This window comes from Agrilus planipennis, unplaced genomic scaffold (assembly GCF_000699045.2).
Source record: "Agrilus planipennis isolate EAB-ADULT unplaced genomic scaffold, Apla_2.0 scaffold41, whole genome shotgun sequence".
Lineage (NCBI taxonomy): Eukaryota > Metazoa > Arthropoda > Insecta > Coleoptera > Buprestidae > Agrilus > Agrilus planipennis.
In genome coordinates, this window is record NW_020442445.1 from 1,213,659 (window position 1) to 1,230,193 (window position 16,535).

General features: G+C 30.3%; 1 protein-coding gene across 1 annotated transcript in view; it reads left to right on the plus strand.

Annotated features, from left to right (window-relative positions):
• The first annotated feature begins 1,136 nt into the window (after positions 1-1,136).
• Positions 1,137-16,535, plus strand: part of LOC108733567 (sodium- and chloride-dependent GABA transporter ine) — an 18,893-nt gene continuing 3,494 nt past the window's right edge. Inside the window, exons 1-3 of the mRNA XM_025980394.1 lie at positions 1,137-1,951; positions 2,883-3,993; positions 14,093-14,286. Of these exons, the coding sequence (XP_025836179.1) occupies positions 2,909-3,993; positions 14,093-14,286 (1,279 nt within the window). The 5' untranslated portion in view covers positions 1,137-1,951; positions 2,883-2,908. The remainder of the gene's footprint in view (positions 1,952-2,882; positions 3,994-14,092; positions 14,287-16,535) is intronic.

Consider the following 16,535-nt stretch of genomic DNA (forward strand, 5'->3'; position numbering starts at 1 on the left):
ATTAAAATTGCAAAACCAAGAAGTAAAAATGAAAAGTGCTGTTATAAAATTTAGTAACTTAAAAATTGACCATTAACCGTGACATTTGGATTAAGGAACATCAGTATACTAAACTTAGGTAATTACTGTTATTATATAACATAATTTACAAAGGTTAAACAGAAAAATTGAGAAAGACATAGGTATTTATTGAACATCTTTTCGATAATTCCTTTGATTGTTTAATTCATTTCTATTTAATTATATAAAATGTACAGTATTTTACATCAGCCAAAATTATTTACGTCTTTGAAAATAATTAAATGTTTAGTAAATAACTTTTTAAGAAGAACCTTGCTCCATAACTAAATTTATTCATAAGAAAACGGAACAAACTCTAATTAATTTAATTCGTTTTTTGACTACTAATTTTTAGAAAAGTAAGTTGGTTCAATAAAACAAAGTAGTAATAAAATATTCAATTTGTGGTGTAAGAATTCTATATTAATATTAGTGTATTGCTTTTACTATTTACTTTTAGTTCCGATTTAATGTTTCAGGTAGTAAAAAAAAAGACCACGCTGCGCTAGGGGAAGTACAAAGAAAAAAGTAACGGTTAAAAGCGGAAGTAAGCAGATAAAAGAACTTATTATTGTAATTTTTGTTCAGACGTTTTTGGTAGTTTTGGAATTAAAATTATTTTTCTTTCTCTTGCTTACTTTTTTAATGACTCTTGGTTTTTATTATATCCAAATTTAACAATTTTAATTTTTCCTTCTATCTTTCGGTTAAAGTAAAAAAGCATACATACAGGATCGACTTTTTTATCATACTTTGACGAAATTTGTTAAAAAATTAAAATTTTCGAAATTATGGAAAATCACTGAACATACATAGGGAAAGTATCTCGGATACGTTTCAAAATCATCTTGCTCTCTGCTCTGACTTGATACTGTTTGGTGTTAGACGTATTTGTAGTAGATAGACGTTGTTTATTTAATTTTCTTATCTATATACATTTCCAGAACTTTATCAGAAAAGTGTTATTAAAAGCAAGTGCACTTCAATCAAAACTTTTGCAATATTGAGTTTTGACGCGGAGCTAAGAAAATTACTTTCGTTTCTGCTATTGTATAAACGTAAAGATATTGTTTTACACTGGGTATTTTCATTTGTGGTACTATCGTCACCCTATTGATAATTTTATTGAAGTAAATGTAAAAAATTCCGACTAGTAACGCATGAATGTATCAAGTTGTGACTGACTTTCCAAAGTGTGTGTGTTGCGGCTATAGCTGCTGTTCGACGAATAATAAATGATAAATTATTCCAATAGTTTTACGTTTTGTTTTACCTGTTGCTATACAACACAATGATCCAGCTGAGTCATTGATAAAAAGAGAAATAGCGTCGCCAGTCGCCAGTAAAAACATTCGCGTTTATAGTTTTCACTTGCAATCAGCAAGCCATCAGTTACCTCGCAATTTCTATCCAGCCAGACTGAGGAAATTTGTACAAAATCCTATTGAAAGGAGCAGTTTATTTTTATCTACTTTAAATATTCGGTGACTGTGTGATACGCTATAAATTGTATTGGCGTACGAGTTCCCAAGTGTGCATATGTTTAATAATAAATAAATGTGTTAGCATGTGGTGTGACGAAGTGGTTGTGAATTCGTACCATATTTTGATTGAAAATGTCGGAAAACGCGAGGTTGCTGACGATGGTTTATGCTGTGAAATTCCGTTTCCAAAAACCGTGCAACCATATGATTTAGGGACGGCGTTATTGTTTTAGCAGTGTGAATTTTTAAAGTCGTTGAACTTTGTGATCTCCTTGATATTTGCACTAAGTATAACAACGTGCCTTGTTTAAAACGATCGTCGAGCGCAATATGATACAAAATAAAATTCTTACTGAATCATAAAAATTTCAAGGAGCTTTCTGCCCAAAGGCAACTACTTACATCAGGTAACCGCATAGATACAATATTTCTTTTCTATTGCTGCATGAAATCTAATTCGTTCAGTTGGTGTAAGTTTTTTATCCTTTTTTTTAATTAATGAACTTCACGTCACTTCGTTTTCTGAAGCTTCAATTTTTCAATATTGACTTCGACTTTAAAAGTTTTCTTTTAAGTCGGTTCCCATGTACATACAAAGTATTATCAGATATATTGTGACGATAAATATTTTCGTAGATTATTTTTCTATTTTATTAATGTAATTTCCTGCTAAATCCATCAGAAAATTATTTTATAGGTAATTTCTTTCTGATGTCAGAATGTAATCTTGTTTATTATTGAAATTGAAACAATCATTTATTTATAGGATTTATTTAAAGAATCGAGAAAATATTAAATAATTAAGTAGAAAATGATTATTTCGTTATTTAATTACGCGAAAACTTGAGTGTCTTTAAATCACAATTATTTGGGAAGATGGGCACCTAATTTGGTACCTGCTGAAGTTATGTTTAATGGAATAAATGTCCATAAAACAATTTAATTGTCCCATGTACCTGTAAGCGATTTTTATTTGAATTATGTTGGCTCCTATTTAGTTGTGATGTTGCAAATAGAAGCTCACAATAATTGGTCATATCACACTTCGTTGACGTTGGTTTATAATGTTGATTGTACTTATGTTTGTTTTAGTTAGGTAGCATACACTCGTACCTGAAATATCACTAAAAACGTAGTCATAATTCTTTCTTTCTCTCTCTCCTTAAACAGATAATATTTTCATTCTCAGCTCACAACTATAATCATTTCTAGATGTTTTAACATAAAAATGCATATCGGTTGGCGCTTGTAGCACAGTATATTGTTATCGTTGACTGGGGCTTGTTGTAGATGCGATGTGGGTTATTAAATTAATGAATGTAAAGTGGAAAATTGTAGGTGCACAACTGGCTTAATTTCAAGTTATGGAAGGAGCAAATTGTCCATTGACAAACGTTCGTTTCATATTGCACAATTCCGATTCCGATTCCGAAGAAGAAACACTTTCAAGTAACAGCAGGAATGCACAGATAAATTCAGATGCCAACTATTCGAAGCAAAATGGAGATATTTGCCAAATTAACGTACCAAAAATACAGCAACACGCAAAGACTGTAGTCCCTAAAAACGCTGACAGGCAGACTGATAGTAAAGAATCAGGAAACAGAAAGTTGACGAAGCAGCAGCAAGTGCGAACGCAAACTAATTCAAACAACAAAGTTCACAGAGTCTCCGTTTCAAGTCAGGAGAACAACGATTTTCGAAATAGGATGGCAGACGTCTCGAAAAATGGAACTTCACATCCGAAAGGAAAAATAATTCGAGTAACGCCTTTGAGTGATAACAGTGTTGAAAGAAATCAAAAACAGCGACCTCCCTTACACGATTTTCGCAATGCGTCGCCTCTTTTCGAAAAAGACGAGACTTCTGATAGCGTTCCAACAACTCCGATGGAATTCGTGGCTTTGTCGTCTGATTCGCGATCCGTCGAACCGATTTTTGATAGGACGGTTTATGCAAATAACCAAACGTCTGAGTTGTGCAAAAATTACAGTGATTCCGAGGTTGAATCCGATGTTTATAAAAGACGTGAGTGTGAAAAAAATCGATTGACCGATATGTCTAAGAAAAGTGTGCCTTGTATCCAGAAAGCCAGCTCGTATTCGGTACCTGGAACGCCCTTGTTAATTCGGAATAATACGAATCCCAATTTCAGCAATAGGAGTAATTATTACATATCTTCCGGTACGCAGGGTTCTAATAGCGGGTTCAACGGTGGTCTTAGACATTTGAACAGTTCGAAATCGTTAAAACTCGATGGGACGATGGCTAGATCCTATTGCGAAAGACCGGGTAGTGATAACGACAGTGTTTTCTCCAAACCCTCTGATAGAATGTCAATAAGATCGTTAACATCGATTGGAATGGGGTCTACAGATGGGAAGAAGATTATTATTAGGAAAGTCCCTACGTCTCCTGTGGAGTTACTGAATTTGGTAAATTCTTCAATGTAAGTCTTTCTAATTTCATTTTTGATTATTTTTATTCCAATTATTGATTTAAATTTCATATAAAACTGAATTTATTATGAAATATCACGCATAGAAAAGACCTTTTAGAGTTGATTTTTCTCGTTTATTTTGGTTGTATTCAACATTTATGAGGAAATTATACGAGAAAATAATGCTTTTAAATGCAATAGATTAGGTACCTGTACCAATTAACTGTTTGCTAATTTTATAAGTCTGTTTCTGAGCTTTTGTAAAATTCTTGTCTTACACATCAAAAAATAATAAAAATTAATTAGTAAAACAAATAATTTTTTCATGTAACTATTCTACACGTAGATTAGATAATTTGCCTTTTGGTAAACTTAATACGTTATCTCTTAATTTTTGTCTAATCGTAGGTACGAACTCAATTGGTTATTTATAAGTATTCATACTTCGGCACATTTCACATAAAGTCAATTATATTATTCGTACTTATCAGTTAATTGATTTTAAATTTGTATTGCATATGAGAAATATAAAAATAAATTACCTATGAACCTAGATGAGAAATTATATTTTCATAATTTCATTGTTACATTGTAATAACATGTTTCGGCAAACTTTACTATCGCTGCCATTTGTAAGCTTTATTTGAAAATTTCTGCTACATTTTAGATGTAAAATATAAAATGATTTCCTATTTCAAAAGTTAAATATCGATCTGTTTTAAAAGATGCTTTCGACTGGGAATACAAAAAGTAAAATAGAGACCTTTTAAACTTTTTAAAATAATGTGTTTGTTTCTACTGTTATTTTGTTGTTCTGATTATGGCAAAAATCAAGAATATGATTTTCGCTAAATTATATCATCACATCCAATTGTTAGCCCTTATTAACGAATTAGGTTACACTTCAGATTTTCTACCCACGTATGAAGAAACCAATGTTTGGCTACACATGTTACTTAAAATTGGCGAAAATCTCTTTGTGTTTGTCTTTGATTATAGATTTTCGTCAAGTTGATTCCAAAAACTATTGTTATGATCTATTAATATTGTGATAAAAGAAAATTAAAAAATAATCGATATCGAGTATATACCTAAGTAAAATAATTTTTAACCATGTTTGCTTAAATAACTTTGTTGCCAATTTTGTGTTGACATTATCGGTAAAAAAAATTAGAATGCTATTAATTTAATTATTAATTTACATGCAATTCTGTTGATGAATTTTATATTATCTTATCATACGAAAGAAACATCAAAAGTTACCAATTATCGTGATTGATTATATGTACTAATTCTTTACGTTAATGTTTTTTAAAAATATTAAATATTAAACGTTTAGGGAATGTATAAAGAAATATATTGGGATTAGGTTTTGACAGATAATGTATCCTTGTTGCTATCGATTACTGTTTCGTAAATTTATTTTTTGTTTTTATTTTACATATTCTTTTTCCAACTATTGAAACAAACGTTCTATTGTTGTAAGGTCGTAGCCTAGGATATTTTTAGAAGTTTTAGGAAACGAGCATTTTTATAAATAAACAATGAGTAAATAGTATGGTGACCGGAAAGAAAACAAATTGTTTTTTTGTATTAGTGAATAATAAATAATAAATAAATAAATTAATAAATGAATAAATAATAGGGTTAACACGCCTTATAAAAATGTAAAACGTCTCAACAAACATTGACTTTTTAACTGTTTCACAGCAATTATTTTTCATTCAGTAAGTATTTGAAAATAATATAGGACACATGCACCATTGCATTGTGACAGCATTATCATTAATAATTGTTTTTGTTTATGTGATCATTTGATCATTTATTTGTGTATTATCGTCTGTTGTTAAGTAGAAGGAAAATAATTTCCATTTAAAACATAATGCGAATATTTTATTCCAGGCGGTACTTACCACAGTTGGTAATAAATTTGCTTTTTAGGAATCGATATATTATTAATTGAAAGACATTATTAATTATATAGGACTTTATTTATGATTTATGGAAACTGATGGATGGATTTAAAAGACGCAAATAAATCTTTTTATAATAATCCATTGTAATTTTGAATCATTCAGCTTAAGGAGTTACAGCATAAAAAAGTTAGTTAATACTAAATATGTATAACTAATTGCATTTTAATTACATATTAGAAGCAGAAACAGAAGTTAAGAAGAGTAGAGATAGACCTACATAGATTAGATTACTGTTCACAAATAGTTAAGAATGTGGGATGTTCTAGTTTTAGGGAAATGCGAAGATTAACTTAGGATAGGAATAAGTGGAGGTCTCACTACTGATGACGATGATATGATGAATTTGGAACATTTTTATAAATACCTTTATTTATATTTAAATTTATTTATATTGTCATGTCAACGTTTTTTGTTTTTTTGAATCAGGAAAATGTGTTTCGTTCAAACTAAATGAATCAATTACTTCGAATGTGACTTGTGATTTCCGCATAAAAATAAAATAAAACCGAAACCAGTTAGTACATTTTGAAAATCCAAATTCTAAAATGTCATTTACTGGATTCGTTGAAAACAAACTGAATCAAAAATAAAAATGTTGATTCATTGTTAAATTATTAAAACTAGTTGTACATATGTACTATAATTTATCGCTAATTTGCAATTACATTCAAAAATTTGTTGTTCCTGGCAGCTATTACAAAAAAGACGAAATGCTAGCCTGATAAGACTAGAAACCCGTAAGCTAGCACTACACACAGCCTCTATCTCGAAATAGAAATATCGTAGAAAAATATTGATAAATGAGCCACAAATTATGGTCACACTATTATTTAGGAAACGCTATGTACTAATCGTTTTTTGTGTATCAACTCGAGGTTTGACTCGCGACAAAATTGGCTAAAGTACCATCTTTCAGCGAAAAATTAGCTACAAATTAAAGTTCAGATACACAATGTACTAATCGTTTTTCGTGGATCAACTCGAGGTTGGACTTAATAGACAAAAGTACTATCTTTCAGCGACAAATTAGCTACAAATTACAGCCCTAGATACGTTGTGTACTACTTATTTGTTCGTGGATTAACTAGAGGTTGGACTCGCTACTAAATAGGTAGAAATACTCACTTTCAGCGACAAATTAGGTATAAATTACAGCTCAGATACGCTATGTACTAATCGTTGTTTGTTCGTGGATCAACTCGAGGTTGGACTAAATTGGGTAAAATTATCATCTTTCAGCAAAAAATTATAGTCCAGATGCGTATGGGGTGAAAAATTAACGCAGTACCTACTTGTTTTATTCTGTTGATTTTTTTTAATTGGCTAATTTCGTTTTATTGCTGGATGTAGATAGTACAGATAAGTTAATATGTGCACTTCACCTTGCTATTCTTTTTTCCATCTTCTCTCACTATAATGCATTATTGCAAACTGAGTGTTTTTGTCTCGCTTTTATCTAATCGTAAGTGAAGATTTTTCTCACAAATATTTACTTTTTGTTGTTTTGATGTGATCATAAATCAGGGATAATCAATGACCTCTAATAAAATTGAATAACCCTAAGTCAAATTTTACTACTTAATTATCATACTACTTTCATAAAACTGGACGATAATAATTTTCCATACGTATTTTAAGATTTACCTAAACAGTACAATTTTTGCACTTTGGATTGTTTTATAATTATTTTTTCTTTTTTCAAATAATTACTGATCAGAAATCAACGGAAAAAAGCAATATTGCTAATACTTTATGTAACTTCAGATAAATATGTTGTTATTTTGTATGTCGGGTAATTCTATTAGACAAAAAAGAACAAAATTAACATCAGCAATCATAATTTAATAAGTATAACAAAAACCTACCTAATGAAAATTTGTAATTAATATTATATTGGGATAGATTTATTTCGATATAGTTCTTGTGTTTACTTTTTAACTTAAACAAGAATATGTCAGTAAGACCGAACTGTTACAATTTCTATCGCTAGTTGTAGATCAGGTTTTGATTAACGATAGATTATTAGTATGATTTTACCACTGCACATTTTTGGCGTTTAACGGATTTAACTGAACCCCGTCGTTGAAAATTCGCGAACCAAGAATTAAAGTTTCATTGGTTTAGTGTTTAAATGTCTTTTTGAACAGGACTTAATGTGGTTTGGGACGTTGGTGAAGGTGCTTGATAAATGTGTTTTAAATAAATTAAGCATTTAATTCTTGATTAATTAATATGTTTGAAACTTTATTATATGTGTTATTAAGACAGTCAAATTAACATTTAAGTACATAAATGATTATTAACATCTACAGAGCTGAACCAATTGACAGCAATTAAATTATTTGATTTCCTGCTATAGTTTAATTTTATACATACACTACATAAAATAATGAAGATGGAGAATGGACATAGAAACCCTTTTTTTTGAAAAGTAGTGAACCGTATGTTGTTGCCAGCTTTTATCAGTAAAGGAACCGCAACTCTGAATTAGGTAATTTTTTTTTAATTCAATTAACGCCTACGCTGTTTTATGAAGTTTCTGTTGTGGAACGCTCATTGTGTGCAAATATGTAACTGTTTGGCCTCAAAAGGATAATTTATGGCTTCCTTAAACAACCATTAACTAAAACTACTGCTGGTGAGTCCAAAATATTCGCTTACAGAGGTACGTAAGTACCTACTCTTAAAACTGTAAAATGTTCAGCTTAATTTTCACACATACTTACCTATTTTTAAGTCTTCTTCAAGTTATTTGCTAAAGTATCAATAAATCGTTTTTGTGAATTATTCATCAGTAATCAGTAACGATCACAAGTGAAAATAAGCAAATCGTCTTATACAATTGATACTGTAAACGATTTATGTAGGCATGTTAAGCGATTTATTTGATGGAAAGCATACTAGCTGTACTTTTTTTATATATTTTATTTTTTTAACTTCTCTTTTTAATGAAATTCGCTCTAATTCTTTGAAAGTGAGAAACCTGATATATACAGTACGTTTATGTTGTTGTCGTAGCCGTTTCTATTCAGTAATCAAATCAGAAACGTAATAAACTTTTTCTCAAAGGCCAAGGGGAGCTACACCGTTGTAGATTTTATGTCCCATATAACGTCAAAGAAAATCTTATAATATTCCCATATCACGCACTTGGCAGGAAAAGCAAAAAGTGTCTCAGACCGCATGCTAATTTCCTCCTCTGGTAAGAGTATGTATGTTATTTTTCATCACCCCTTCGGGCACGTTTCATTTTCTTAGGTAAATAACATAATAATTGGCGTACCCGGACCCACCTTTAGCGACATACCTGAATGAAATGAAGGGCAGGCCCAATTGCTTATTAATATTTTAGATTTGTTTGCACCTGGACCTTCAACTGGTTCTAAATACGTATCATGTTTAAACCTATTTTAAGAAAAACATAAACTGTTTTTGTTTTTTAAATATTTGGATCGCTCTGTATATGGAAAATGCTCTTGATATGCAGTTCGTAGAACAGTCATTCCGGAAAACGTCAACAACGTAGTAGTTGTGATCAAATTTGATATTTATGAAGATAAATTAACTATAACCGTGATGAGACGAAAGGTCACAATCAAGGCTGCACGGACACGGGAAGAAGTTGTTAGTAACTGACATTATCTGTTCGTGTGCTGTAACAGTTTAATGATGCATAATGTGAAAATGCTAATAATGTCTTTTACAGCCTTTTTTGCCCATTTTAGTGATCCTGTTATTATTATGACAATTCCATTTAAACAATGTGATCGCCAGCTATTTAAATTTGCATCAATATTGCTCCTATATGATATTAGTATAGTCTTGTGATTCCTTTTGCATTAAACTTTAGTAATTTTGTTTCTGGTTTCTAATAAACCCCCGAAATTTTATTTTGTTTTGACTTTTAGTCTTTCTAAATGACAATGCTTTCTATTTCAATGAAAAGTTCTTTAAGGATTGACTATAGTAACTTGTCCCAGGATAATAAAAGCTTTCCCAGGGGGAAGATGCAGAAAGCTAAAAAGAGAAAAGAAAAAAAAAACAATTTTTGAGGCCCTGCAGCGTTATAGGGGGTACGGAAGGGGAAGAAAATAGTAGAGTGGGTAAAGCTTTTCCACGAAAAACAAATTTACATTAAAAATTGTTTCATATATTATGTATTATGTACTTATTGTGTCGGTTAGGTTAAGGTGTTCAAAGGTTTGTCTTAATTTCTTCTTTTTATAAAATAAGGTCCAAAATTATTTCTTTTTTATTTCTCAAAAATTAAAGTAGTAAATTTTTATGGAACAACGTCAGAAAATGGTCTTTTGACGTGACAACGTCTTATAATTCGATAGAGCCGGCTGCACGCACGAAAAAACATGACTCATGCGGCGTTACCTCGCTCTGAGGCGTTCCATTTAAGGCTTGAAGTGCAAGCGAGAGCGCGGAACGAGCGACAAAGAGGCACAATCGGCCTCCGCGTTCGGCATCTGTCTCTCTCCTACTTGAGTGAGCGATGCGTCCGCGTGGACAGCTGCTATACAATAATACATTTCCATTTACCTCCTTCTCTATATCCATACAAAATATCTATCAAACAAATAAAATTAAAATTTTCTTTTGAAAAATGAAACCATTCCATCAGTATTTTCTTATGACGTTGTCACGTTCAACTATCGTCAGTAAACCGACTTTACAGACAACCGATTTTTTTTGTTTTCGAAACTCCCCTTATCTAGCGCTTTCACACTCATTGCCATTTTACAATAAACAATTACCCACTTACTTACACCTAAATAAAAATTATCTACTAATAGAGTTAACTTGGACTGATTCTATAAGCAAATACAGTTGTGTCTACCTAAGTTAATGGCTACATAATTGTGATGTTAAACAAATATTTTCTCGCAAATTACCTTAAAAATATAATATGCGACGTCATAATTGACTTTTAAAGTTTGTTTACCTGTTGGAACTTTGAATTATAGCTCCATTAGCGTAACATTTATTCTCAGCTAACATAAAATAAGTCAAGGATGCGTTAGATTAATTTTTTTTTTTAATTTTAATTGGGAAACAACCGATTTGAAATAAGTATAGGGGTCAAATAAAATGGAACAGTGGAAATTGAGGAACATTACTGACAAAATTAGAAAGTTTATTAGGGTGTATTATTATTAACTTGTTTGGGTTTATTTTTATAATTGTTGGTTGTCTGTCACTTTTTACAAACTTATGAACCGCAGCGAATTATAAAGTGAATTGACATTCAAAAATCTGCTGCTTTTTATCAGTATTTTTATAAACACCGCCAGTGTGTGTTATATAATTTTTGCTAACCATCGTAAATTAACACCTATTTACTTGTTGTATGAGGGGAGAACACTTGTTAGTATCTTTCAAGATTTTAATGAGGTAATATGTGTCCTAGTGCCGCATGAAGTATGGATAAAGGTTCTGATTTTTACATTAGGCGGTCTCCCAAAATTAAAGGTCATGTATTTCCAATTCCCGAAAGCCATATTTATAACTTTCAGTGGTAAGCAATTTATTAAGTTTTTTAAAGTGTTATCGATTTAACAAATTAAAAGTTTTAATACAATCAGGGCCGTTTTTAACCTATTCGAGGCCCTGGGTACATAAGGATAAAGAGGTCCCTTTGAATTTGCGGAGGATTATTTATCATCCAAAAAGGATAAATCAGAAAAATTCTAATTCTATTTAACAATTATTTATATTTCTTTATCACAATAAATGAATAGATAATTGTAATATGATTTCTGAAAAGAATTCTTTTTTGGTGATGAGAAAAGTTAGACAAAGGTCTTGGTATATATATTTATAAATTTCAGTTTCACATTATTCTTTTAGTATTGAATATCAAAGTTAAGGAATATTTATGACCATTATCAAATTCACACTATCAACCAAATTAGATTATGTAATATTTAGGTACTAATTAAAAACACATTTTTCTACAAATGAAGTTATAAAAATGTTTTTACATTGCCAGTAATCAGTTAAGTATTTGATTTGACTCGCCAATTTAATAAATACAGCTATTAACAATAATACAGGGTGTTATAAGATGTGATAAGAATCGACACAGAGCAGTGACGTGTGAAAGAACTTAAAATATTAGCAAAGCATTTTGTATTTTATTTAAAAAAAATTCCAAACTATTTTCTATTTGTAAAATGCAAAATACGTTTTGGCCGTTAAAAGTTTTGCTAGTATCACCGATCAAACATTATATAAAATGATGAATAAAAGTTGCTCACATTGGCCTTTGAAAAATGAGATAAAGAGACATTCCATGAATGCCTTCTAATTCTTTAACTGAAGAGAGCCCAAAAAATTCTAAACTCCTTGGAAATGGATAATCTGTAATATTGAATCGATATTGTTTTCCGGGTTCATTGTCATGGTACCTTTAGCAAGGAACTACGAAATTCTATGAACTACGACAAAACAGCTCGCAAAACAATATCGAATTGATAAACGCCAAATTATGGATTCCATTTCTTTCTTTTATTACAATATGTAAAAAGTCAGAAACCAAATGGGGTTGTAAATATTTCGATATAAAATGATTGATGTTGATTTTACATCAATAAAATTATTTGCAACCCTATCCTTGCTGTGATCTTCCACGTTAAACAAACTATTTTGGCATCAGCGTTTTTTTTTTCAATTAAAACGGGTGTTAAAGGCAAATAAGGAAGCATATAGAAGAATTATTTGTTGCTGAACTGAAGAAACTATAACATAAAGATAGAAAAACTATATCTCAATCACTTCAAACAGAAAAATATGAATCATACCTAATTATCGCAGCTGGTGATACAGAGCAAACATAATTATTTAATAATTTAGAAAAACTCCCATATTTAAAAAATGACCAAATGCCTGTTTTCTTAAAAAAGTAAATGTAGAAAATTACTTAAATGGGTAGTACAAAAACATATTTATTTGAAAAAAGTATTTTGAAAATACGTATTTTGCATTTAGCATTTGAAATACAAAGGGGAAATCTATTTTGTATTTTACATTTGAAATAACAAATCAAAAAAGTATTTGCATTTTGTATTTAAATACCTTTAAAAAACCATTTTGCACATCTCTAATCGTTAGTAAGTGATGGGTAATTGTGTATCAATAGTAATAATATGGATATATAAACACGAACATTACGAAATAGATCGAATAATACGCATACTTAATACATATTTTTGAAACTAATATAGAATAATGAAAAACAATATTGAAATTTAAGATCAAGGATTATTTTCGTAATATATTTACTTCAGTATATTTAATTTCATTATTCAAACTAGAAAATTAATATCCTGATAGTAGGTGGATGTTTTAAAATGATTGCATGTTACCTATTTATTTGTTATTTTGTAGTTATACAAAAAAAAAACAATATTTTCAGCGCAGTCTCTGTAATATTCTATCATATCCTTAATACATACACCAATATTGAGTTGAGAACTGAACAGGAACAGTGGCATATGAAAATTTAAAATTAAAAAATACATGTCATACAATTACCAAACTATGTATTTTACAAGTGCGACATAAAAAGACAAACAACCGATAAATAAATGTGTAATGAAAACTATTTTGCATTTTACATTTGAAATAGCAAATTAAGCAAGTATATAATTTCTATGTTCGGTTTACTTGTATACGACTGTGTAGTTTAGTATCAAGCTGATAAACAATACTGCAATATATGTTCTCCCAGTTAATTTTATTTGATATACCTATACAGATTAAAAGTATCATATGATTTACGATTCGATTAATGTTTTGAATTATATAATACTGCTTACGTACCTAGTACTTCTGCTATCTTTAAAGTGTTTTTACGTGTTTTTAAAATGACAAAATTGACTTGGCAATTTACATCTTTATTTTTCTTGAAGAACTTCTGTTTGGGCTTAACTTTCAAAATTTCCTAATTTTTCGTTTTCAGTGTAAATAAACAAAAGGTTGACTCTGACTTTTTCTATCCACAAAAAAAATCCTGCCCATAAAAGAAATCCTAGCACATCTTCTGTACACAATTTTATTATGCTTTTAATTTTTCGGCTAATTTCTGTTTTTTTTTTTTTAAGATAAATTTCTTTTTATTATAGGCCGTTGGATGAATACGTTTATGAAAAAAATAGTCAGGATGGACAGTCAATAGACGGAGAAAGCCTGTATTTGAAGCCAAACAGGCGACAACATTGGTCAAATAAGCTACAATTTGTTCTGGCTTGCATCGGTTATACAGTTGGTTTAGGATCAGTATGGAGGTTTCCGTATCTCTGTTACCAGAGTGGTGGAGGTAATTTGACCAACATGTTTTTCATTTATTACGGGTAGTTTACTAGGTACAATTAATTAATTCTATGCAGGCCCCTAGGTAATAAAGATTTCGAGGTCCCCCTTGCAAATAATCTCATAATGCGTTTTTGATTTTAACAACCAACACGTTTAATAAAACAACATGTTATTACATAATATATTTCTTTTAAAACATGTACATACGGGGGAGAGTTAAATATACGATATATCCAGTAGAATTGGTTATAGTGTTACTTACTTTAGGGATCGGCGACATTCTAACGTAATAACCGAGTGTAGTTACTCACATCACAAACGAATGGAGTTTACCAAGAGTTACAAATATGCAGGTTTATAATTCTTCCAACCTAGGTGCCAAGGGGCCAAAGTATCGGCAATAATGCGATAGTTTCAAGAATTTGTAACAATTTAAACATGACGTTATATCGGAATTTGTTCTCATCATTGCCCAGATTTTTAGCGTTGACTTGAATAGTAAATTTCGAGACTATTAATAACCAACGTTGTATCGAACTTGTCGTTATAACCGATGTTGTTATAACCAAGTTCCACTATATATTTAGATGTTTTATAAAATAAATTACTTAAATTACATCAAAAACGCTATAGTGTAGCTGTTTAATAATACTGTTAAATAATAGTGCGGCACATATCTACCTACGTAAAATGGAAAATTTTTACTTGTGCAATTTGTAATTTAACAGAGATAAACAATTTAATTATGTAGTATGAATTTGTTGGATTAAGGATTGAAATTATTATTTTATCGTAAACCATAAAACTCCGGGGGTATTTTACATAATAGATACTATTTTCACGATGTTACTATGCGTAGCATTTTTGTTTATAATTACATTTATTAGTTGTTCTACGTATAAGTATTTTGCTTTACAGATATTGTACCTACCTACAGGTACATGATGCAACTAGAACAGTTAGTAAGCACAACTGCTTCATAAAACACGTCTAACCAAAAGGTGAATTTGCTCAAACAATAGCATAATTAAATTTAAAAACTCTCATTGTTTATTTAATAATGAAAATGCTATAACTATTAAAATTATCTTAACGTCGACAGCATATAAACAGAGTTTATTTCTCTGGGAATACAGTTAATAAGCAAACAACTATGTGATAATTTCAACAATGAAATTGCAATGAGAACGCATAAATGTAACGCTTCTTTTTTTTTTTAGTGTAACTTTCTTGATTAGTTATAAATGTGAAATTGAATAAGTTTGTCGTAAAAGTTTTGTGGTAATTGTATAGAATTGGAAGGGGGGGGGGGTCTAGACAGTTGCGGAACCAACAAAAAGCGGAACTGGCTAAAATGCGGAACCATACGTTTGTACTTTGTAATTATTTTCCAGGCAATCATAAAAGAAATAGACAAGTGCGGAACTCGTAATAAGCAGAATATTTTTGCATTTTTTTGCGGTAACTAAAACCTTCACATGTGTTGTGTAAGGTCCAGGTTTAAAGTTGACAAATGTTGTGTACTCTGAAAAAAATATAGAATTGTCAGAGAAGAAACCAATCTAAAAAAGATGCATGCTGGAAACGACATAAATTTAAAAAAGGTAGAATAGTGTTGTACACAGATAGTACATATACATATAGCTGTTATTTACTTTCTGTAACAATTAATAAGACTTTTTTGGGGTTCTGTATATGTCCTTTACGCTTTTTTATTTGTAATAACATCATAAAATGAGACTATCGTAAATCTGGTTCCGCATTTGTTCCAGTTCCGCTTTTTCTCGGTTCCGCAATAGTCTCTATTTCGTCAGAAGAGGGGTCTGGTGGAACTATTCTGAATCTATATAATGCAGGAGGAGAGTTGATATCTAAATAACGTGATTTTAATATTTAAAAAAATGTATATTATGGCATTATTGGTAAATTCAAATTAGGTTAAAGAGAATTTAAAAATTTGTCAGCCTCTACTACCTACATACAGTACTTCTTGTAATAGATCATTTATAATAATGACTAGATAGTTTCGAATAAAAAATAAAATTTCTTTCTATTTCTATAAAAATTTATTTCAAAAAGGTTAAAAAGCCCACGTTGTAGTAGAGGGGCAGGTCCAAGAATAAAATCATGGTGGACCATACCACCATACGGTTTATGGGTTTATGACATTACAAACATCAGTACAAATCCGAATTCTGTGTAATTACAATTATTATAATTATATAATAAAAAATTAAGTGACAATTTCTCTAA